The sequence below is a fragment of the Amyelois transitella genome, chromosome 23 (genome assembly GCF_032362555.1).
Source record: "Amyelois transitella isolate CPQ chromosome 23, ilAmyTran1.1, whole genome shotgun sequence".
Taxonomy (NCBI): domain Eukaryota; kingdom Metazoa; phylum Arthropoda; class Insecta; order Lepidoptera; family Pyralidae; genus Amyelois; species Amyelois transitella.
In genome coordinates, this window is record NC_083526.1 from 5,626,450 (window position 1) to 5,649,955 (window position 23,506).

The window sequence follows — 23,506 nt, forward strand, 5'->3', positions numbered from 1 at the left end:
TGACTATAAGTATGTCTAAGTCGTCGCTCAAGATCATTTCCTGAGTAAAATTTTAATGTGTATATAGGTATATTGATTTCGTTTTGCAATCCAGTCTTGTGTCCGTTTCCTTTTATTACGCCAGTGACGCCAATATTTTTTTTAAACACTTGCGATTATTATTGCAATAGTTTCCTTTTTAGTATTATCCGTACTAAATGTAATGTAAATCCTACTTCGCTATAGTAATTTCAATGGTGATGTTATTTACAGTATTTGCTTTAATAATTGCGATATCGCAATATCAGAATCGTGATATTATTGACAGTGTAATATGTGTAATATATGCCATTGCTTAATGAGTAATTGAGAAATAATTAAAAAGTATAAAATAAAAAAGATATTATAAAAACCATTCAATTTATACGATTGGTCTAAAAGGAATAGGTCCGACTGTTGATACTTCGGATTTATTTTATGTGTGTATATTAATACTATTTCAATAGTGCAATTATTCAGTAGTACGTAAAGCAAACTAGTTCCTGGGCTTGATTTTGTTTTCACACAATCACAAAGACAGGTTTTGTTTTTAACAACATTTTGTTTTATTAACGAATCACTCTTGAGTTATAACTCTTTTTCAAACCGTTGGTCTGATTTTGATGAAAATTAAAAATGTGTGTAGAAATCCTACAAACACTTTTAAATTTCATCAAAATAGAACCATCAACAGTCAATACAATTTTTTTATATATGGGGCATCTAAATCGGTATGTAGTTTTTGAAAAATTCATGTTTTTGTAATAATCTGAAGTGTTTGCGAGGTCTAAGGTCGCGGCAAACAACTAGTATAGATAGGTGTGTGAGGGTACTCTTTTTAAATCGCAAGATTGGCGACACTAACAAACTGTCGCTAGACACTTTTCGGCCGCATTCTCCACAGGTTTTGGTTGGAGCAATGCTGTAGAGCTAGCTGCATCAATCATTGATTGATCTTAATCGATCGTGAACACTCGATGACTCGATTAACCCATCCCTAAGCCCGAAAGTAAACTCACTTCTCTATTCTAGTCTAGCTAGTCTGTGGCATAGATTGTCTCTGGTTGTCTTGTCTGTCGTCTCATGGTCGTCACGTCAGTGTCGGTCGTCCATTGTTTGTTCTTTGATTTGCTTGCGCTGATTTTTGTGTTGTGAGTTTAGGTAGGGTTGTACGGGTAAAATTTTGGTTTATATGTATTTAGCATGGAATGATTTTAAAAAAACTTCAAGTTCTAATTGCTGAAATATTTAAAATGCTTTATTTTATTCAACACATTGGAATTACGTTTCAACTACATACATGCCTCAATCAATCAGCTGGGTTTTGTTTTCATTCGATCTTTTTGCTCAGGTAGACATTTTTGGAGGTCGTGTGGATATTTGAGCTACCATTTCGCGAAAACGATTACCGTTGGCATTATGAACGAGTTGAAGTCCCTGGAACACGCTACTTTGAAGGTGAGATAGATTCGCAACCCGAAATTATTTTCAAACTTTGAAACCTGACAATTGTTAGCCATTACTGAATTTCTTTTCATACGCAAAAATTACATTTTAAAATTCCTGGTGTAACATACCTATATCTGTTTCATTTGACACTCCGTAATATTATACTTAATCCACCACCACCATCGCGATCGTATGTTATCGAAAAACTATGCAACAGATTTTTAAATTTCAGCGAATTTACTGTGAAATTATACCATCGTAAATTATATGTATCTGTACGGGAAGAGAACCAGTACATACTATGTTTTTTCTTCACTGGTAGGGCCCAGAATAGAAGCTTGCACTAGATGATTGTGCACCTATTCCCTTAGTTGCCTTTTTTCAATTGCACCATATGACACAATATGTAGATATATATGTATTTACCATACCAATAAGAGGTCAAAAACGGGAAAGACTTTTGAAGAGTCTTCTAAGCAATAAATAACCTATCTGTCCTTATCTCTGATAACAAACCTTCATACATTCATATGATCACATCTTTATTCTTTATGGGATAGACAGACCCAGGAGTATTGAAAAGACTGATTAAAGATGTCGTTATATGTATGCACATACAGAGAATAGTTGACTAAGCAAATTTTTGCAGGTGCCGTATGAGGTATTCAACAAGCGTTACCGCAATGCTCAGAGGGTGTTGGACCTTGAAGCTCGGCAGGTAGCGAGTGCCGGGTGTGAATTAGACACAGCCAGTAGGAAGCAGCCGGTGACAACCGGAGAGATTGATACACTACTGGGTGGTATGGTAAGTAATTGTCATCATTATTATATTGCTTCCTAGACCCAGAGGTCTATTTCGTAGAAGGGTCAAGTCTAAAGTCCAGGGGTCTATTTTGTAGAAGGGTCGAGTCTAAAGTCCATTCCTTTAGGTAATAATGGTAAATAATTTTAATATGTGTTTTTGTTTAAAAATACATATGTACATACATATAATTACATATAAATCCCTTATGAGGTAGACAAAGCCACTAGCTCCAACTCTTGAAAAGACTGAAAGGTTGTGTTAGCTTTTTGGCACAAGATAGAATTGAAATTCAAGGAGTGGCAGGGTGCTAGTCCACTGCCTGAAAGTAGAATTCTACAAGATTAATCTCAAGTTTATTGCCTTCCCATTAGTAGTCTTCTATGACGTATGTAAGAAAAATATGTAGTGGTCTTTTTTCTAAAATGCCTGGATCCACACGGCACATACCTACAGCATGCAGTGAGGAATACATTCTTATAATAAAATATGGTTAATAGCAAAAGTGATTCATTATCATATCTGATATTTTAATTTTGCTTGAAATTGCTATAAATTATTAGTAATATATTCTTGTGGGATTTGTAAAAAAAAAACCTGTATTCTATTATAGGTGGCGTTATATTAGCGCGGGCAAAGCCGCGGGTAAAAGCTAGTATGCATATAAAGTAAACACCATAGCAACAGGCTTGGTTAATTGTTATTCTTTGTGTTCATTTCAACTCATTGTAAGTAGTATAAAAGGTATTTTGCAATAATATATGGATCTCTTTATGTAAATTAGTCAATCCATTCAACCATCTGACAACAATGTAGTTTTTGAAATGGAAAGTAAAAAAAACAGAATAATTATGTGTCTATACTAAATAGCCTGTAATTTTGCATAGTGCACATTTAGACTTCACAAAGAACCAACAAGCCAAATTTCATATCCATAGGCACAGGGGTTTGGATTGCGCTTTGTTATGTCTGTCAACCAGTTAGTTTGTCAATAAATTACTTTCTTTTATATATAGATATGTATGAGAAGATTATTATGTTAGGTGATTTTAATGGATGGGTGGGTGTAAAGCGTGATGGATATGAAAAGGTGCTTGGTGCGTTTGGTGACGAAAAGGTGAATGATAATGGAAGAAGTGTATTAGAAATTTGTCTAGAGTGGGATCTTTTTGTGTCGAACTCAATGTTTCAACATAAAGAGATCCACACCTACACAAGAGTGGAAGGTATTTTAAAAAGTATGATAGACTTTGTGATTGTAGATGAAAGATTGAAGAACAAAGTGCTGGATACCCGTGCATATCGCGGTGCTGGCATTGACTCGGACCATTTACTGGTGATATCCCGGATAAGGGGTATCTTCAATCGCTGGCGGCACAGGGTAAGGGAGCAAACCAGCGCTTTGGAAAGAGTAAAAGTAGAAAATTTGCAAGATATGGATGTAGGTAAGAAGTATATTAATAGACTGAAGGATGAATTTGAAGATTTAGAGGAAATGAGCGATATTGAAGATGGATGGAAGGAATTTAAAGAAAGAATTGTGAAAGTAGCTGTTGAAGTGTGTGGTGTAAGTAGAAGAAGGAAAGGAAAAAATCACAAAAATGCGTGGATGAGTAAAGATGTGCAAGAACTTGTGCGATTAAAGAAGAAAGCATGGCTGGATTTGTTAGCAGCAAAAGCTAACTTAAGAATGCAAGAGGTTATTGATGAAGATGTGAATGAAGCACGTAAGGAATATAAGAAAATGAAAGATTTGGTTAAGAAAGCTGTGATTAGAAAGAAAGAAGAGTATAAAGAGGATTTTGATAAAAGGCTATCAGAAGACTTTCAGTCAAATCTGAAAGTATTCTGGAAATCCGTAAGGTCAGCCCGAGGAAATACTATAACCAGAGAGCTGACTAGGATCAGATGCCAGGATGGTAGCGTTGTGAAAGGAGAAGAATGTGTACTAAAGATATGGAAGGACTATTTTGAAAGTTTATTTGAAAAAAAGGAAGGAAATAAGAAAGATTTCTGCTATAGCGAAGAAAAAGAGAATGAGATGGAAGGCGAAATTGAAATGTTCGAAATTGTGGAAGCACTTAAGAGTATGAAAGCGGGAAAGGCTGCTGGGTGTGATAGAGTGTCGGTCGAGATGCTTAAAGCAGGAAAAGGCGTAGTAGCTAGTCAGTTGTACTGCCTTTTCAATTTGTGTTGGAGAAGCGGCCGAGTACCAAAAGATTGGTGTAAGGCTGTTATCGTGCCACTTTACAAAGGAAAAGGGTCACAGCTGGACTGCAAAAATTATCGTGGTATAAGCCTGCTTAGCGTCGTCGGCAAATTGTATGCTAAGGTATTGATTAATAGAGTCAGGAATGAAACTGATGACAAAATATGGGATGCTCAAGCGGGATTTCGAAAGGGAATGGGATGTACTGATCAGGTCTTTTCCTTGCGGTGCATAGCCGAAAAGTTTTTGGCCAAGAGTCAAAAAGTCTATTGCACATTCGTAGATCTGGAAAAGGCCTATGACAGAGTTGAGAGGAATGAATTGTGGTCAGCACTTTCTATGCATGGGGTGAGCAGTCTCTTAATACGAGCACTGAAATCCTTATATGAGGATTCGAGTGCTTGTGTCAGGATAAACGGAGCGCACACTGAGTGGTTTAAGATTGAGAAAGGCGTTAGGCAAGGATGTGTTGCGTCACCGTGGCTGTTCAACCTATTTATGGATAGCTGTTTGACAGATTTGAAAGAGTCTAAAAGTGGATTAAGGATGAATGAGTTACTCGTCAAATGTCTGCTCTATGCCGACGATCAGGTTATACTGGCGTCATCAGAGGAGGAGTTACAGGAGATGGTAAACTGTATGCATGAAGCTTTAAAAGAGAAAGGAATGAAAGTGAACGTAAGTAAAACTAAAACACTGGTTTTTGAAATGGAGAAAGAAATGACAGCATGTAATATTTTGATTGGAGGAGAAAAAGTGGAGCAAGTGAAAGAGTTTGTATATCTAGGATCAAAGTTTACATCAGATGGCAAGTATGATAGTGATATTGAAAGGAGAGTGAACGCGGGGAACATGGTGAATGGAGCTTTGCATGCCTTTATGAGCAGTCAGAAACTATCTCAAAAAGGCTCGACTGGCTGTGCACAGGGGCGTGTTGGTCCCGACATTAATGTATGGGAGTGAAAGTTGGGTATGGCAAAAGAAGCATGAAAGCAGAATAAATGCAGTGGAAATGAGAGCGTTAAGGAGTATGATGGGTGTGAAATTGAGTGACAGGATAAGGAACAGCGTGATAAGGGAATGTTGTGATGTGAAAGAAGATGTAGTTACAGGAATAGAAAAGGGTATGTTAAGATGGTTCGGTCATGTGGAGAGGATGAATGAAAGCAGGTTGACTAAGCAGATATACAAGGAGAGTGTGGAGGGAAAGGTCGGAGTGGGAAGACCTAGACGAACGTATCTTGATCAAATTAAGGACGTCCTGGTAAAGGGTCAGGTCAAAAGTACCCGAAACCGCCGAGCTTGTATGAAGAGAGTTATGAATGTGGACGAAGCGCAAGAAGTATGCAGAGATCGTGGCAAGTGGAAAGAGGTAGTCTCTGCCTACCCCTCCGGGAAAGAGGCGTGATTTTATGTATGTATGTATGTATGTATAGATATGTATATTAATGTGTATAGATTAACAGTTAAATTTCTTTCAATGTACTCATCAGGTTTAGGTTATTTGATGACCTTTGATTGACGCAGGTGGAGCGGCTGACGACCATGAAACGCAAAGCCTCCGAAGCCATAAACGAGGAGTTGCAAGCGGCCATGGTGTGCAAGAAGCGGCTGGAGCACTTGAAGGAGCACGCTGGAGTTTTGACTGAATCATGCACGCCTCAGTCCAGGGTATGTGGATTTAATTTTTATGTTTCATTTCTCAGTGCCGTGTGGTTCCCGGCACCAATACAAAAAAGAATAGGACCACTCCATCTCTTTCCCATGGATGTCGTAAAGGCGACTAAGGGATAGGCTAACAAACTTGGGATTCTTTTTTAGGCGATGGGCTAGCAACCTGTCACTATTTGAATCTCAATTCTATCATAAAGCCAAATAGCTGAATGTGGCCATTCAGCCTTTTCAAGACTGTTGGCTCTGTCTACCCCGCAAGGGATATAGACGTGACCATATGTATGTATGTATGTTTCATTTCTTTTTACTACGCTTTTATTAGCTTGGGTTGTATGTATGTATGTATGTATGTATGTATGTATGTATGTATGTATGTATGTAACGGAATCTTTGAGCTTAATTTTCACTGATTTCTAAACGTCTGATCAACTTGGAACTTTGCACACGTATCAAGGACCGATGACAATGCAATATTTTGATAAGAGTTTCTCATTATCCTTATTAAAACTGCCAGGATTAATAAATTCATTTTTAGATCCTTCGTATGAGAGTAAGAGAGACAGAGATAGCACCAGTGCCAGTAATCTCCATACAAGAAACCAAGAAGTTCTGACGTATAATGAGTCAAAAAGAGATGTAATATATTTCCATATAATGTTACTATTAACCTGAGGCTTCTTTATTTCATAGCATTGCTCCATTTAGAATTACCATTAGAAACCATAGTAGAATTAGTAGAATATTTTAAAACGATAAAAAATATATAAGTAATAAAACAAAAGTAATAAATGAAAATTGAACAACTAAATTTACAAAAATACAAGAATAAAGTTACTACCTACAGAACTTTGCGATATTTAATACGTATTTAACATATTAATGCAATTCTTGAATTAACATTAGGTATCTTTTGCCTATTTATAGTAGCAACACTGTAATACTTGGAAAATGAGTGACAGTTTTTTATGTCAAATAAGTTTTGCAGTAAGTTTTGATTGAATTCGATTCGAACACCTCTAAACTTTCTTTCTGTTGTTTTTTACCGGTGCCTGTGTATTTACCTATTTGCACTTTGTTTTGTGCTGATAACTTGTCGTTATTTGGAGTTTGGAATCTTCCGTTGAGTCGAGCTTTGTTCTTCCGGATATTCGTGTGATTTTATCATCTGAGATTGGACTCTGACTGTGTTTACTGTGTTGTGCAGATATTTTGAGATAGGACTCCTGTAAAAAGTACCTTATTATTTGAGATAGGAGTCCCAAGTTTGTGTTTGTTTTTGTGAAAGACAGATTTTACAACAAAAGTGCCACGATGTCTTCAGATAAACTTTGTTGCGTTCCTGGTTGTAAAGGCAGTGGAGGTATGTTTGAAATATTTTTGTTCCTGTATCAATCTGCCTCTTAATCTTGTGGTTTGATTCCTGGCAAGGCCACAATCGAAAATTATTACGTTTGCTGGATAGTCAAAAATATTATTAACAGTGATTTATCACTATAAAATTCTTTTCAACTGGGTTTAACAATCATCATACATACATATAATCACGTCTATATCCCTTGCGGGGTAGACAGAGCCAACAGTCTTGTAAAGACTGATAGGCCACGTTCAGCTATTTGGCTTTAAGATAGAATTGAGATTCAAATAGTGACAGGTTGCAAGCCCATCGCCTTAAAAAGAATCATGATGATGAGAATATTATGAGATTTAATCCAATCAGGCCACATATAACTTTAAGAAAGTTAGTTGTGAAAACCTCCGGCGATGGGCGCATGGTTGCGAAAGTCTTTTCTAGTAAGATAGTTATACCAGAAGTGTTAACTTCCAAAAAATAATTGTATAAAAAAACTAAAAAACTACCCGTTTTATTGCAAATCGAACTAAAAAATAGAAAATAAATAATAGTTTAAAAAAACTAAAAAACTACGCTTTTATTGCTAATCAAACTAAAAAATAGAAAATAAAAATTAATGACAAAGGAATTCAGTAGTAGCAAGTCGAACAATCAGTTATAGTCAGTTGTAGTAGTAATTACCTCGGATTAAAATTATAACAAAATTAAATTTATAAACAAAACAATTTAAATCAGAGTAAAAAGCGTGGGGTGCATTTTACTTCATTTTCATAACTCTCTTGTCATAAATATATGCTAATAGAATGATTTTAATATTTACTACATCAGGCACCCCACGCTTTTTACTCTGATTTAAATTGTTTTGTTTATAAATTTAATTTTGTTATAATTTTAATCCGAGGTAATTACTACTACAACTGACTATAACTGATTGTTCGACTTGCTACTACTGAATTCCTTTGTCATTAATTTTTATTTTCTATTTTTTAGTTTGATTAGCAATAAAAGCGTAGTTTTTTAGTTTTTTTATTTTGTTTAATACTTTATTGTACATAACAAATTTACTGAAGTACATAGTATGACAAAAACAGTAAGCGCACGGCGGACTTATCCCTAGAAGGGATTTCTTCCAGTCAACCTATGTATCTGAAAGGAACGTGTCTATTTTTTTTATGACCTGTTGCCGTCTTATTGTAACTAGGGTTTCGCCCGCTTGTAACTAAAAGTCCAGTTAGTTAGTTTCCGACTAACGATAATTTCTTACTATTACGTTCTATAAATGCGAAATATTGTAAGTAGGTATCTCATGCAAAAGAATACTAAGTATACCGATTTGAATGAAATTTAATAATTGTACTAATGTGTAGTCTGAATGTAGTAAAATTCTATATGCATACGATGGATAGGGTGCACTAAGCTGAATATAAAAGGTAAAGTATGTTTCCCGAAAATATTAAAATAGAGAAGAAGCTTGCATGACGAGAGTTATGAATGTGGATGAAGCGAAGGAAGTATGCAGATCGTGGCAAGTGGAATGAGGTAGTCTCTGCCTACCCCTCCGGGAAAGAGGCGTGATTTTATGTATGCATGTATGTATTAAAATAGAGATGCATGTCATGGAAGCCAGTTAAAATAAAAAAGAAAAGAAAAATTGTTTATTTCGCACAAAATACAAAGAACACATTAATAATGAAAAAGATAATGCAAAATTAGAATAAATTTGGCTGTAGGCAATATCTTGGTCTCCGTCATCCATTTTTTGAGATCGAAATTGCAATTCATTAACAGTTTTAAAAAGAAACTTTGCAAACATTTTGAAACTAAAAATAACCTAAAACTATAGTTCCCATTACAAACTTATTTATTATTTTGTTTTTTTTTTATCTTCCGAAATCTCTTATTAGGTATGTCCCTTGTTTTGCATAACTTTTATACCTTACACACTCACTGCACATTATAATCATTAACTTGTCTTCTCTTTTACTAACAATACCTACTTGTTGTGTTTGCCTTTTTGTGTTTGTACATTTGTTAACCTTCTCCTTTCAGATTGTATACCGTCCAATTTTGTAACTTCGTGTCTCTTCAAACCATAACATTGGCAGAATCACCGAAAGTCCGGTGGAAGCCATAATATAGAAAACGTTTTGAAATTTAAAATTTTATTTTCAGACGGCTATCAACCAATGGCGTAGAACCCGTTTAGACCGCATGCTAGTGGACTATTTCCTGAGGAATGGGTATTACGAATCAGCCAATAAGTTGGCAGACGCCAGGGCGTTGAGGGATCTCACAAATGTTGGTGAGTTTTTTTTTGCTTTTTGTCTCTGTACTTTTGTACAGTCACACATCAATATACACAAATTCAGTGCAAATTCACCTGTATAACAACGTCACAGAGTTCTATCAACCACATATACTAGATGCATAGAGTGGACTGTACCTTGTGGTTCCCGGTACAACTTTCTTCTAGTACATCAACCATGATCCAAGTTGGACTAACAAATTCAAATTTCAAATTCAAAATTTTTATTCATTATTATAGGATACTTCATATCGCTTAATAATTGTCAAAACGGGGTCAAGGAGGTTACGAGTGACTCCACTTTGTGTAATTACCTTTCTTTTTGACTTGATGATATAATTGAGATTCAAATAATGACAGGTTGCTAACCTATCGCCTAAAAGAAGAATCCCAAATATATAAGCCTATCTTCTTCTTTTTTAAATTCGTTTCTGGAATCGCTATGCATATCCCTCAATTAACTTGATTATTCAATTTTTTTTTACAGACATATACTCCGCGGCGGCCGAGGTTGAAGCGGAATTGTTGCAGCAACGCACGGCTCGGTGTCTGCAATGGTGCGCTGATAACAAGTCCAAACTGCGCAAACTCAACTCCACCATGGAGTTCAAGTGTAGGATACAGGTAACATACGTACATATATAAAATCACGTCTCTTTCCCGGAGGGGTAGGCAGAGACTACCTCTTTCCACTTGCCACGATCTCTGCATACTTCTATCGCTTATTATTTTTTCTTTAACTATACTACACGTCTATATCCCTTGCGGGGTAGACAGAGCCAACAGTTATGAAAAAACTGATGGGCTGCCTGCAATGGTGTGCGGACAACAAGTCCAAACTGCGCAAACTCAACTGCACCATGGAGTTCAAGTGTACATACATACATACATATAATCACGTCTATATCCCTTGCGGGGTAGACAGAGCCAACAGTCTTGAAAAGACTGATAGGCCACGTTCAGCTGTTTGGCTTTATGATGGAATTGAGATTCAAATAGTGACAGGTTGCTAGCCCATCGCCTAAAAGAAGAATCCCAAGTTTATAAGCTTATCCCTTAGTCCACATTCAGCTGATTTAATATCACCTAACCGATTTAATATATTGTATGTACATATTTTTAATAATTCCCAGGAGTTTATAGAACTCGTCCGCGCCGACAAGCGGCTGGAGGCGGTCCGCTACGCAAAGAAACATTTCTCCACCTACGAAGAGGGACAATTACAGGACATTCAGCATTGTATGGGCATGCTCGCTTTCCCAAAGGATACCGGTGAGATATTCATCACTTGTCTCATGCCGTGTGGTTAACGGCACTTTTGGAATAGTGCCACACCATGTGGGGTGTCGTTAGAGGCGACTAAGGGTATAGGCGAACATGTTCGTTTAGTGCAAGCTTCCATGATGGTTGGGCAGTGAAGAAAAGACATTGAAGATTGTAAGAGTCAATCAAGGTTGGAACTGAGTTTCTCACAGTCAGGTTGCTAGTCCATCGCCTAAAAGAAAACTTTCAATTTTATAACTTTTATTGGTTGGATACATCTTTATATAAAATTCTCGTGTCACAATGTTCGTTCCCTTACTACCCGTACATATTGAGTAGGTCTGAGAATCGGCCAACATCTATTTTTTAACTAGAAATAACTTAAACATTATTTATATGGCAAAACTGTTTGCCGGGACAGCTAGTTTAAAATAAATCCATCACACCCGAAACCGCCGAGCTTTTATGAAGAGAGTTACGAATGTGGATGAAGCGAAGGAAATATGCAGAGATCGTGGCGAGTGGAAAGGTGTAGTCTCTGCCTACCCCTCCGGGAAAATGGCGTGGTTTTTTGTATGTATGTATGTACCTAAATCTATTTCTAAAAAGAAGAAAGATAAAAGATTTCCACCATGACTGGTTGGAATAGACACGATACGAGACAGCCCAATATGTGAGATTCAAAAAGTGACAGGTTGCTAGCCCACCGCCTAAAAAAGAATCTCAAGTTTGTAAGCCTATCCCTTAGTCGCCTTTTACGACATCCATGGGAAAGAGATGGAGTGGTCCTATTCTTTTTTTGTATTGGTACCGGGAACCACATGGCAATTTATAGATCTCTTAAATCTAAATCGTGGACGGAATGCGCATTGTCCACATTGAAAAACACGGAATGAATGTTTAACTAAGAAGTGAGAAGCAAGATTTTTTTATTTCGACGTCCGCTCTAAATCGTGGACGGAATGCACATTGTCCACATTGAAAAACACGAATGAATGTTTAACTAAGAAGTGAGAAGCAAGATTTTTTTATTTTGACGTCCGCTCTAAATCGTGAATGGAATGCACATTGTCCACATTGAAAAACACGAATGAATGTTTAACTAAGAAGTGAGAAGCAAGATTTTTTTATTTTGACGTCCGCTCTAAATCGTGAATGGAATGCACATTGTCTACATTGAAAAACACGAATGAATGTTTAACTAAGAAGTGAGAAGCAAGATTTTTTTATTTTGACGTCCGCTCTAAATCGTGAATGGAATGCACATTGTCTACATTGAAAAACACGAATGAATGTTTAACTAAGAAGTGAGAAGCAAGATTTTTTTATTTTGACGTCCGCTCTAAATCGTGAATGGAATGCACATTGTCCACATTGAAAAACACGAATGAATGTTTAACTAAGAAGTGAGAAGCAAGATTTTTTTATTTTGACGTCCGCTCTAAATCGTGAATGGAATGCACATTGTCTACATTGAAAAACACGAATGAATGTTTAACTAAGAAGTGAGAAGCAAGATTTTTTTATTTTGACGTCCGCTCTAAATCGTGGACGGAATGCGCATTGTCCACATTAAAAAACACGAATGAATGTTTAACTAAGAAGTGAGAAGCAAGATTTTTTTATTTTGACGTCCGCTCTAAATCGTTGACGGAATGCGCATTGTCCACATTGAAAAACACGAATGAATGTTTAACTAAGAAGTGAGAAGCGAGAAGAATTTATAAAAAATAAATTCCCCGCGCAGACGTGGAGCCGTACCGCTCGCTGCTGCGGCCTATGCGCTGGGCGGCGCTGACGCGGCAGTTCCGCGCCGAGCACGCGCGCCTGCTGCACCCGCAGCGGCTGCCCGCGCTGCCCGTGGCGCTGCAGCTGGGGCTGGCCGCGCTCAACACGCCATATCCTTTGTATAGCTGTCGCCCGCATCTGATACTGCGACTTGACGTCGCTCGTTTGAGGGACCAGCTCAGTTTTAACATGAATATTGCGGATGTGGTCGCGTGCGTCGAGGATGATGTCAGGCGTAGGAAGGAGAGGTTGGGGTTGAAGTATGTGGCCAAGTGTAAATTTAACATTGTTTTGTATTTTACTTAAATGGTGATTGGGTGGGATTTATAGTTGATTCTTAATGCGACGGTAGATCTCAAAAGACCAAAAGAAACATATTTCATATAAGTAATAACGCAAAATTCCTAAACGAAACTAATGAACAAATATTTTTTTTTAATCACATTTGATCGGTTTCTTCCCAGTAGCCACAAAGCTATTTTATATTTTATAAATTTCAATTTTCAAATTAGAATTTACATTTCTTAAATCTACTACTTACAATTTTAATGACATAAGTGGAAATGAAGCGGCGGAAAAACTTACATTGCGTTTTATTACACGAAGTCGACTTTAATGTGATAAAAATAAGGTGCATTTATAGTATTAAGTTTGTATGTGCATGTCTTCCAAATGGTACTTATACGTATTGCAACTAACATGGTGTGTTTGTTTGTTTTTTTATGGCCCACTAATCCGTGTCATGCTTTTTATATATATATATATACTTAAGCTTTATTTGGCAAAATTACAAGGTTTTGTAGAAAACGCATTTTTTTTGATGCATTGTCATTATGCACGTATATTTTTTACTATCTTCACGTCATTGCTTTTGTTCAATTCATTCATCGCTTTTCTGGTTTTCCTTCTAAAACCAATTTGCAACATTAACCTGGCAACATTTTCATCTGCTATTCAAAATAATATAAAGATATTCCTATCTTTATTTTTAAGAAGCGAAAAACTGACGCTGATTTACTAATATGCATGTTGCAGCAATTCCCATGACACCTAAAACTCATTAACTTTTCACAGCATCAGAATCCCTCCCTAAGGAAGGACCCAGGGTCTGCTTTGACCATAAACCTCGGAGACTCCTGTCAGATCTCCGTGACCCTGATAAACAGGGGAAACTAAATGATTTGCACATTCAGTTGTCTGAATGTTCAGGTCGGAGACTCCTGTCAGACCTCCGTGACCCTGATTAACAGGGGAAACTTAATGATTTGCACATTCAGTTCAGTTGTCTGAATGTGCAGGTTTTCTCGCGATGATATCGCGAGTATCTATTTTCACAGTACATGATGAATTTCTGTTCATGAAGTCAATTCCTCTTTGAGCAGATAAACGCCTCCTAAATAAGACAGAAATACACAAAGTCGAAGGTCGAATCTTGAGAGAATCGTGCCATTTTGTTTTTCAAATGATCAATATGATCACGATAACTTATTACATTACATACTTTCTCTGTCCTGAGTTTCCCTTTCAAACATGACTTATATGACTTCTTACACAGTACTTCTTAAGACATATGGAAAGTCTATTACAGATGGGGTATTTAAAAAAATTGGTAGATATAAAATCTTTTCGATGTGATGAATCTATGATGAACCTCTGCATCCACAATTGTTCCGTATGTGTTCTCTTATATTTCAATGACGAACCACAAAATTATTCCCATTTAAGCATCTTTTTTATAGCCATCCGAATCTTTTCAGTATTAATCATTATTCCTTTCTTCGTAGTATGATTTTCATAGTAGTCGTAGTCAGGCATGTTGTTTGAAGGTGCATCGTACTGTTTCTCTCAATATGTCTCTTTAATTTCTAGTATTTGTATTTATATGTCCCCTTATTCACGAACGTTGACAATGCATAAGGTTTATCTTCTCACTTTTTTATCATTTCAAGGTATCAAAGATATAGAAAAAGTTAAAGAGTTGATTCCTCTTCAAATGCCTTGTCAAGTTTCGTGAAAAGATCTCTTGGTCAGTCCAGCGCAGAGGGAACATTCTCTAGACCTATCTATCTTCTGTTTTAGATGTAGATCTATTCTTCTTTTATGCACGCTATCTCCACATTCTTCTATACTGTGCTTATCTTATTCTGTCATCAATCCATCTTTCTCATTCTCTTCAAATACACCACCTTCTATTACTTCTGTAATCCCATCACAAGCCATGACTTATCTCTCACTAATACCATCTTTGTCATTCTTTTACAAAGAAACTTTTTCTTCTCTTCCTTATTAATTCTTTGTTATCTAACGGATCTCTTATGTTGCTCGTTTTCATCCGGTTTTGATACCATATCACAAAAGTAAAAGGTGTAACTGAATAAAAAGGTAATATAACTTGAAAAATGTGTGTGTTTTACGTATCATATATATTTGTTTGTAATAACCACTGTCCATCTTATAGATATTCCTCATCACAATAGCGGCAAATCGCGATAACAGCCGTTAAAAGTCCATAAAGCATCTTCCAAAGATCTTTATATTAATTTTACTATACATGTAAAAGAAAAAGTCTTCAAATTTTAATATAAGTCAGTTGCGGATATCTATCCGTGCATCTTTCATCCAACAACATCCAACACCCATGTATCTTCTTGTACACAACAAATTACATGTATATTCTAACCTTCTTCTCTATTCTCTTAATTAACTTCCCACATACCTAATGTAAATTTTTGTCACTTCAAACTAACCCATCCCCGTAATGTAAATTATATTCACTTCTTATATCCTTAAAAGCCTTAAAATACATGTAATAATTCCAACCATTTCTGTTGCGGACACCATTAACCGCCATCTTTCTTCCAACGTCCTACGCATGTTTACTCACTTCAATCTAACCTTCACACATGATGTAAATTTTAGTCACATCTTCGTCTTTCATCCATCCGCTTCCCACGCACATAAATGATCATTTAAATCCTCACCGTATGTCCCAACTTCCTATATAATTAAAATACATACATACATAAAATCACGCCTCTTTCCTGGAGGGGTAGGCAGAGACTACCTCTTTCCACTTGCCACGATCCCTGCATACTTCCTTTGCTTCATCCACATTCATAACTCTCTTCATGCAAGCTCGGCGGTTTCGCGTACTTTTGACCTGACCCTTTACCAGGACGTCCTTAATTTGATCAAGATATGTTCGTCTAGGTCTTCCTTCTTAATAATTAAAATTTAACTGACATATCGAGCGGATGTCCTTAACCGGCTCGCAATCAGTGCTACTCGGAGAGCACCAAAGTGTCCGCGTGTCCCGCTTGCCAGCCGCCGCTCAACGCGCTCGCTCGCTCGCTGCCGCACGCTCACTGCAGCCACTCGCGGCTGGTGTGCCGCATCACGAACGAGCCGCTCAACGAGCACAATCAGCCGATGATGCTGCCTAATGGACAAGTGTACGGGGAAAAGGTGAATGTATTGTGAATTTATATGTCATTTTCAGAATAGTTAGGTTGATGAACGCGCTCGCTTGATTAAAATCAGGTCTACGGGGAAAAGGTGAATATATTGTGTATAAGCCACTTTGGGAACTATTATCTTAGACAATGCGCTCGCTCGCTCATAATTAAGCCTACGGTGAAAAGGTGAATATATTGTGAATTTATAAGTCATTTTGAGAATAGTTAGATGATTGAACGCGCTCGCTTGATTAAAATCAGGTCTACGGGGAAAAGATAGATAGATAGATAAAACTCTTTGCACCATAAGAGTAAAATATAAAAAACAACACAAAGCAGATATAGATGGTACAAACGCGGACTTATCGCTTAAGCAATCTCTTCCAGTCAACCTTTGGGTGGAAGGAAACCAAACAGGTGAATATATTGTCTATAAGTCACTTTGGGAGCTATTATCTTAATCAATGCGCTCGCTCGCTCATAATTAGGCCTACGGGGAAAAGGTGAATATATTGTCACTTTGTAAAACAATGGATTTCAGACGCGGTCGAGTCGAGGTTTTCTAGTACCAGTATAAGCAGTGAAGCTATCTATATAAATTATTATAAATATAAAAGTCTGTTTGTTTGTCTGTCGTTCACGTCAAACTACTGAACCGATCTCCATGAAATGTTACATTACATATAGTGTAGAATACGGAGAAGGTACATAGGGTTATTTTCACGCGATAAGATCCGCGAGCTAAAGCTAGTGATAATACTCTTTTATTCCCCGCAGGCAATCAAGGAAATGGTGAAACTTGGATCCATCGTGTGTCCGAAGACAAAGGAGGTGTTCTCTATGAAAAGCGTCGAGAAAGTCTACGTTATGTGAACTAAATATATTGTATACTTGTATATACTTGATGTTGACATAACTATGCTTTTTTAACCGTTAAGAACAATGTTCCTTTCATGGTATATTTTTGATAGTAAGATATTCAGTATATAAAATTAAGAACAAAAATATGGCGTGACTGGAGCATTTGTCATTTTAAATTTTTTTATAAGGCATTTTAAATTGCGCTGACTATTTGTAAGCCATCGACTAGTTTACGTTCATGCCAAATTGATTGTAAAGAGATCGTCAGAGAGAAGGTTTAAACAGTTTAAAAATTTCCATGAAATATAAGATGGGTTTTTGTCAGATGTAAATAATATTAAAAAAATAATAATTTGCACACAACAACAAGTAACTAATTATTCAAAAACAGACAAGAAGTCTTTGAGAACACCGCGAAGATTATAGAATTCTCCTTGGGACACAAGCCTTTGATTGGAACCCGCCAGGGTAAACATTGAAAGTACCCGCTATAAAGGCTCCTATACACCAGGGCAATATTGTGCGGAATTGCGGCAACACTGGTATATATACTGAATATTTGCGAATTGAAACAATATTTTATTTATTACGAACTATTTATATGGTATATAATATTCTTCTATTATCTGTTTAAATGCTTTTTTTTACCTTTCCTTATAAATGTTTCTGAATAGCCTCCGACAAATGGTCCATATTGGGCACCAAAAATATGAATGGCATAATATGAAGACTGCATAACGTGTTTTAGCATAATCATCATTTCGCATAAAGTTTTTTATATGATTGCGAAATTATGAGAAAAAATGTTATGCGAAGTTTTATAGTCAAGCCGTGTGGATTCTGATCCGTAATTGCCTTTTTGGTTGGTGACTTTGTGGACTCGGCTATTTTCTAGGAACAGTGTTGCCTTACATAAGCTAACGCATGCAAAAACTATTTTTCGCCACTACCGTACCTGGGATGCCGTAACGGAGCCTTTACAAAAAGGAGCGCCACATTTAGTGAATCAATCAAAGGTGATTTCACATGTTTACATCTGTGGCGACATCTCTACGCCACTCGTCACAACATCCAATCAAACAACTACTGTCAATCATCGCGAAGAACTTCCAACGTCAAACTAGAATGGTGGCAAAAGTGTTTATACTTGGAAGGAAAGAGGTATTGCAATATATTTGACCTGCTTTGGCTAATTAATATCACAGGAGCTTGTATATAATCTAAAATAAAAATTACTTTTCGAATGACATATCCTCTGGTAATTGGTGTAAAAGAGAATTAAAAAAAAAAACAATTTTGGATTTTGTGAATATGGCTTCAGTCAGTGAAGCATTGTGATTGATATACTATTTGCATTTACACGTGCAGTTGGTTTCTTATTATTGCAAAGTTAGTTTTATTGTAATAAAGTTTTAATTTCTCAAATTTTCTACAAAAAGAAATTATTGAAACGCAATGCTCATTTGAAAAGATTATTTTGAATATTTTTATAAAGTTATTACAAAAAATTGAGCCTGGGCATATAAATTTATCGTTGCTGTGGTGTTGCCATAAAAAAAGAATGTAAAATTTAAGGAATGTTGCATGTTTTGTGATTTAGGTAAGTGTTTGTACGACAATACCAGGATTGTCATCGAATCATGTTGAGTATCTTTCGTATGAAAATACTTACGTTTTTCGCACATAATATACTTTAAACGCTGCATGTTAGTTGGAATAAGTACTCTTTGTATCATAAAATAATAATGTTACTTTGGAGAATAAACGCAAGTTATAAAAATGTAATTTCATTGTTTTTATATCCTTGCAAATAAACTATATTTATATATGAAGACCATCAAGCCGGTTCTCATGTTGCCTGGTTCCCTGCACCCAAGACGATCCCAATAATGAAACCCTAAATTAACTAAAGCTATTATTACCATAAACTGCTAATGTGTTAGGATATCCCCACCTAGGGGTTTAAGTGGCCTAATTATTAAATTTTTAAAAAACGAACGGGAATAAAAATTATATATTTTATTTAATTCCCGTTCGTCCCTCTGGTGCGACAAAGCTTGGTGGGACGAACGGGATTAACCATAATTTTGGGATGGGTAGTAAGAAATTCTGTGCCATGTTCAATCAGATTATGTGGGTAGGTACCTAGTTAATCAAATATGTTTTTGATTGCCAACATAAAATCACAACACGAGTATTTATTACGTGACGTATACGCAGGGTATTTTGTTTATCTGTTCCTTTGTTCGAGCATCACGTAAAAATGAATTATGCTACTTAAATCACTTGAGATCACACCTGGGTGAATTAAGTCAACCAAACGGTGGACTTGTAAATAAGGGAATAGAGGCTTAAAAGCGCATATCAAGACTGAAGTACTAGGGTAGCAGAAATTGAAAGGAAGTATATGAGATGGTATGGCAAAGTTTTGAGGTGAGTATTCGAATATGCATGAGATGATTTTGGGAACCCAACTGATTACTTATTTGGGTTGGATTCTTCGTAGTCAAAAGTACCAGGCTAACATAAAGTGCTAGGTAAATTCTAAATTATTCCAAGATACCCTTTTTCCAAAATCTACCCTAAAACCATCTCATACACTACCTTTCAATTTGTGCTACCCTGGTACTTCAGTCATATACATTATATATAATAAAGCACCAAACATGCATTTTTAAATAAACAATCGTCTTTCAAATACGACCTAAATTTCCGTATTAGTGGGACGAACGGGAATAACCCCCCTTTTCCCAGGAGTAAGTAAAACAAATACTGTGATTTACAATCATTTATTAAACATTTTATTCTTATGTGTCGTTAACTAACAACGACATAAAATACTCAACGTTAATGGCATATTTATCACATAACAGGTTATTTTCTATGAGTAATTTCATAGATTCCACACTTAACAAAAAATTTTTACATAATTAGACCGGTCTGAAAAGACGAGGCGACATTTTTTTTTAAATCAAAGAGTATAAAGTTTGGAACAAAACTTTAATGCATATTATACTTGAAAATGTTTTGTTAAGCAACTTAATGAAATAACCGTCTTAAAACTATATGAAATGCAGCGATTATGTAACTATACAACAATGTGAAATGATAATGACTGGTTACATTATAAAAGAATTATTGTACAAAAACATATCTCAAAAATTTTGCTTTAAAATTTATAAATAATATGGTTTCCTACGATAATCTTTTTATATGTACGAGTATTTACAAGAAGACTTGTTGAAACTACCTATTCGCTATTCGTTAGATATTCTATCACAAAAAAGTGGAGTAATTTGTACTGTAAACTAATTTTGCACCTTGAATATTTTTTTATTACAGTTAGTAGACAAAGTTAAAAAAATTTATACACTGATATTTACTTTTTAATATTATCAAAATACTAAAACTATGTACATAAAAAGAAAATACTTAAGTAAACAATAATTAATTCCCGGGTTATGTGAGAGCTGTGAAATTGAGTGACAGGATAAGGAACAGCGTGATAAGGGAATGTTGTGATGTGAAAGAAGATGTAGTTACAGGAATAGAAAAGGGTATGTTAAGATGGTTCGGTCATGTGGAGAGGATGAATGAAAGCAGGTTGACTAAGCAGATATACAAGGAGAGTGTGGAGGGAAAGGTCGGAGTGGGAAGACCTAGACGAACGTATCTTGATCAAATTAAGGACGTCCTGGTAAAGGGTCAGGTCAAAAGTACCCGAAACCGCCGAGCTTGTATGAAGAGAGTTATGAATGTGGACGAAGCGAAAGAAGTATGCAGAGATCGTGGCAAGTGGAAAGAGGTAGTCTCTGCCTACCCCTCCGGGAAAGAGGCGTGATTTTATGTATGTATGTATGTATGTTATGTGAGAGCCTTTGTACATACACTTACCTCTTTCGCACACATTTCTATTATTCTGTAGGAGAGATAGATGATACATATAGGACAATGTATTTTTTTTTAAATCCACTGGTACTTCATATGATAAAATAATGTAGTTAAACATTTTCCTTTGCCGTTCTTTCAAACAGCAAGTGGCGAGTTTATAACGAGACTGCTTGTTACCGGTAAGGGAGAATTCCGATTTAAAAACGTTTTTTTTTTTAAATAAGTAATGTATTTTTCTAATCTCCATGCTTGCACGGAAGCCTGCGGTCCAAAGCAGTTTTATAACAATAATAAAAATGAAATAAAATCCTACATGACGTAAATAAAGGTATGCAATAATAACATTATCTGTTTCTGATATTAAATATCAGAATAGAATTTCAAATAATTTTGAAGCTGCAGTTTACAATTTACAATATTAATTAGACAATATTTTTTATAAATGCATGTAGTTTGGTATTTTTTTGTATTTTACTGATGCCATTTTGTAAATTAAAATAAATAATGAAGGAAGGTGAATTTAGAATGAAATTAATATTGTTGTTTTAAAAATTAATAACCAAAATATATTATTTATTTACAATGTGGACTTTTCTTTACATTTAACTAAATTAATGATATTTAGAAAAATATTGTTAATCTTACACAAGTACATCTAAACTTTTTGCAGTCTAATATTCGATTATATAATACTTTTTTTTTGTTATTTACATTTAGATTTTTGACTTTCACTCTATTTGTATAGGTCTTACTTACATGACTTCTACCCGGAGTAGTGGGATTACAAAATAAAGATATATGTATTTATTAATAATTCTGTTATTTTTTGTTCTCAAAAAAGCACTCAAATTTATATCGATATGTTATGGAGCATAAGGTGGCATATTAAATGGCTCTAAAAAAACCTAAAACATTTAAACTACCTGGGATGTTACCTATTTGTTTTTGTTAATGGGTGTAATCAGAAAAAAAGATTTAACAACTTTGAGAAAATATAAATGTAGGTAGGTACCTAATTTATACCCAAAAAAAAAATAATGTTCTCCAGTAAATTTTCACTATTTTGTAAAGAATTTTTCTAGAAACAGTGCATCATATTAGCGACGAGCGCTAGTAACGGATTGACTTCTAGCTACCATTTATTGCTCTCTAAAAGACAGTTGATACAAATTTGACGTAACAAACAATTTTTATCACTCTCATACAAATCTCATTAGAATTTTAATTATCCCCAACGATTTACGGTTCCACAATTTTTATCACTCTCTATTAAAATCTCATAAAAATTTTGCAGTACCGTATTTTTTTTTTTTGCCTTCACAAAGAGTAACTCTAGAAATAGTATGTCATTAATTCTGCCTTGACAAAGAGTAACTCTAGAAATAGTACGTCATTAATTCTGCCTTGACAAAGAGCAACTCTAGAAGTAGTGCGTCATAAAGGCCATGACAGCGATGCCCGCCACGAGCGCCAGCAGGTGCTTCAGCGACTCCCAGCGGTCGGGCTCGCGCAGCAGGTCGGGCAGCACCGTCACCAGCGCGATGTGCAGGAACCCGCCCGCCGTGAACGGCACTATCCACGAGGTTTTCGCTTCTGGATAATTACAAAATATTAGTTATTTATTTACATATATACATACATACATATGATCACGTCTTTATCCCTTACGGGATAGACAGAGCCAACAGTCCCGAAAAGACTGAATGGCCACGTTCAGCTTTTCGGCTTAATGATGGTATTGAGATCCAAATAGTGACAGGTTGCTAGCCCATCGCCTAAAAAAAGGATCGCAATTTTATAGGCCTATATCTTAGTCGCCTTTTACGACATCCATGGGAAAGAGATGGAGTGGTCCTATTCTTTTTAGTATTGGTGCCGGGAACCACACGGCACTTTATTTATTTATGTACCTACAATCCGTGAACGGAACTATCCACGAGGTTTTCGCTTCTGGAGAATTACAAAATAGGTATCAGTTATTTATTTATTTATGTACCTACAATCCGTGAACGGAACTATCCACGAGGTTTTCGCTTCTGGAGAATTACAAAATAGGTATTAGTTATTTATTTATTTATGTACCTACAATCCGTGAACGGAACTATCCACGAGGTTTTCGCTTCTGGAGAATTACAAAATAGGTATTAGTTATTTATTTATTTATGTACCTACAATCCGTGAACGGAACTATCCACGAGGTTTTCGCTTCTGGAGAATTACAAAATAGGTATTAGTTATTTATTTATTTATGTACCTACAATCCGTGAACGGAACTATCCACGAGGTTTTCGCTTCTGGAGAATTACAAAATAGGTATTAGTTATTTATTTATTTATGTACCTACAATCCGTGAACGGAACTATCCACGAGGTTTTCGCTTCTGGAGAATTACAAAATAGGTATTAGTTATTTATTTATTTATGTACCTACAATCCGTGAA

General features: G+C 35.9%; 2 protein-coding genes across 5 annotated transcripts in view; one reads left to right on the plus strand and one right to left on the minus strand.

Moving 5' to 3' along the window:
- The first annotated feature begins 1,054 nt into the window (after positions 1-1,054).
- On the plus strand, positions 1,055-18,960 carry LOC106130750 (E3 ubiquitin-protein transferase MAEA). Of its 4 annotated transcripts, none has more exons than XM_013329672.2 (10): positions 1,055-1,179; positions 1,370-1,476; positions 2,117-2,272; positions 6,006-6,149; positions 9,676-9,805; positions 10,296-10,432; positions 10,942-11,080; positions 12,819-12,969; positions 16,135-16,324; positions 17,092-18,960. In XM_013329672.2, the coding sequence occupies exons 2-10, from the start codon at positions 1,438-1,440 to the stop codon at positions 17,185-17,187; spliced, it is 1,182 nt and encodes a 393-aa protein (XP_013185126.1). In that variant the 5' UTR covers positions 1,055-1,179; positions 1,370-1,437; the 3' UTR covers positions 17,188-18,960. The 4 variants fall into 4 exon arrangements, with proteins under 4 accessions (XP_013185126.1, XP_013185125.1, XP_060806914.1 ...); XM_013329671.2 differs by having other exon boundaries at positions 1,067-1,193; XM_060950931.1 differs by having other exon boundaries at positions 1,067-1,193; positions 1,374-1,476.
- A 2,257-nt stretch (positions 18,961-21,217) lies between these two features.
- LOC106130738 (zinc transporter ZIP13 homolog) overlaps positions 21,218-23,506 on the minus strand; it is a 32,713-nt gene continuing 30,424 nt past the window's right edge. The window contains exon 8 of the mRNA XM_060951106.1: positions 21,218-22,659. Within this exon, the coding sequence (XP_060807089.1) occupies positions 22,487-22,659 (173 nt within the window). The 3' untranslated portion in view covers positions 21,218-22,486. The remainder of the gene's footprint in view (positions 22,660-23,506) is intronic.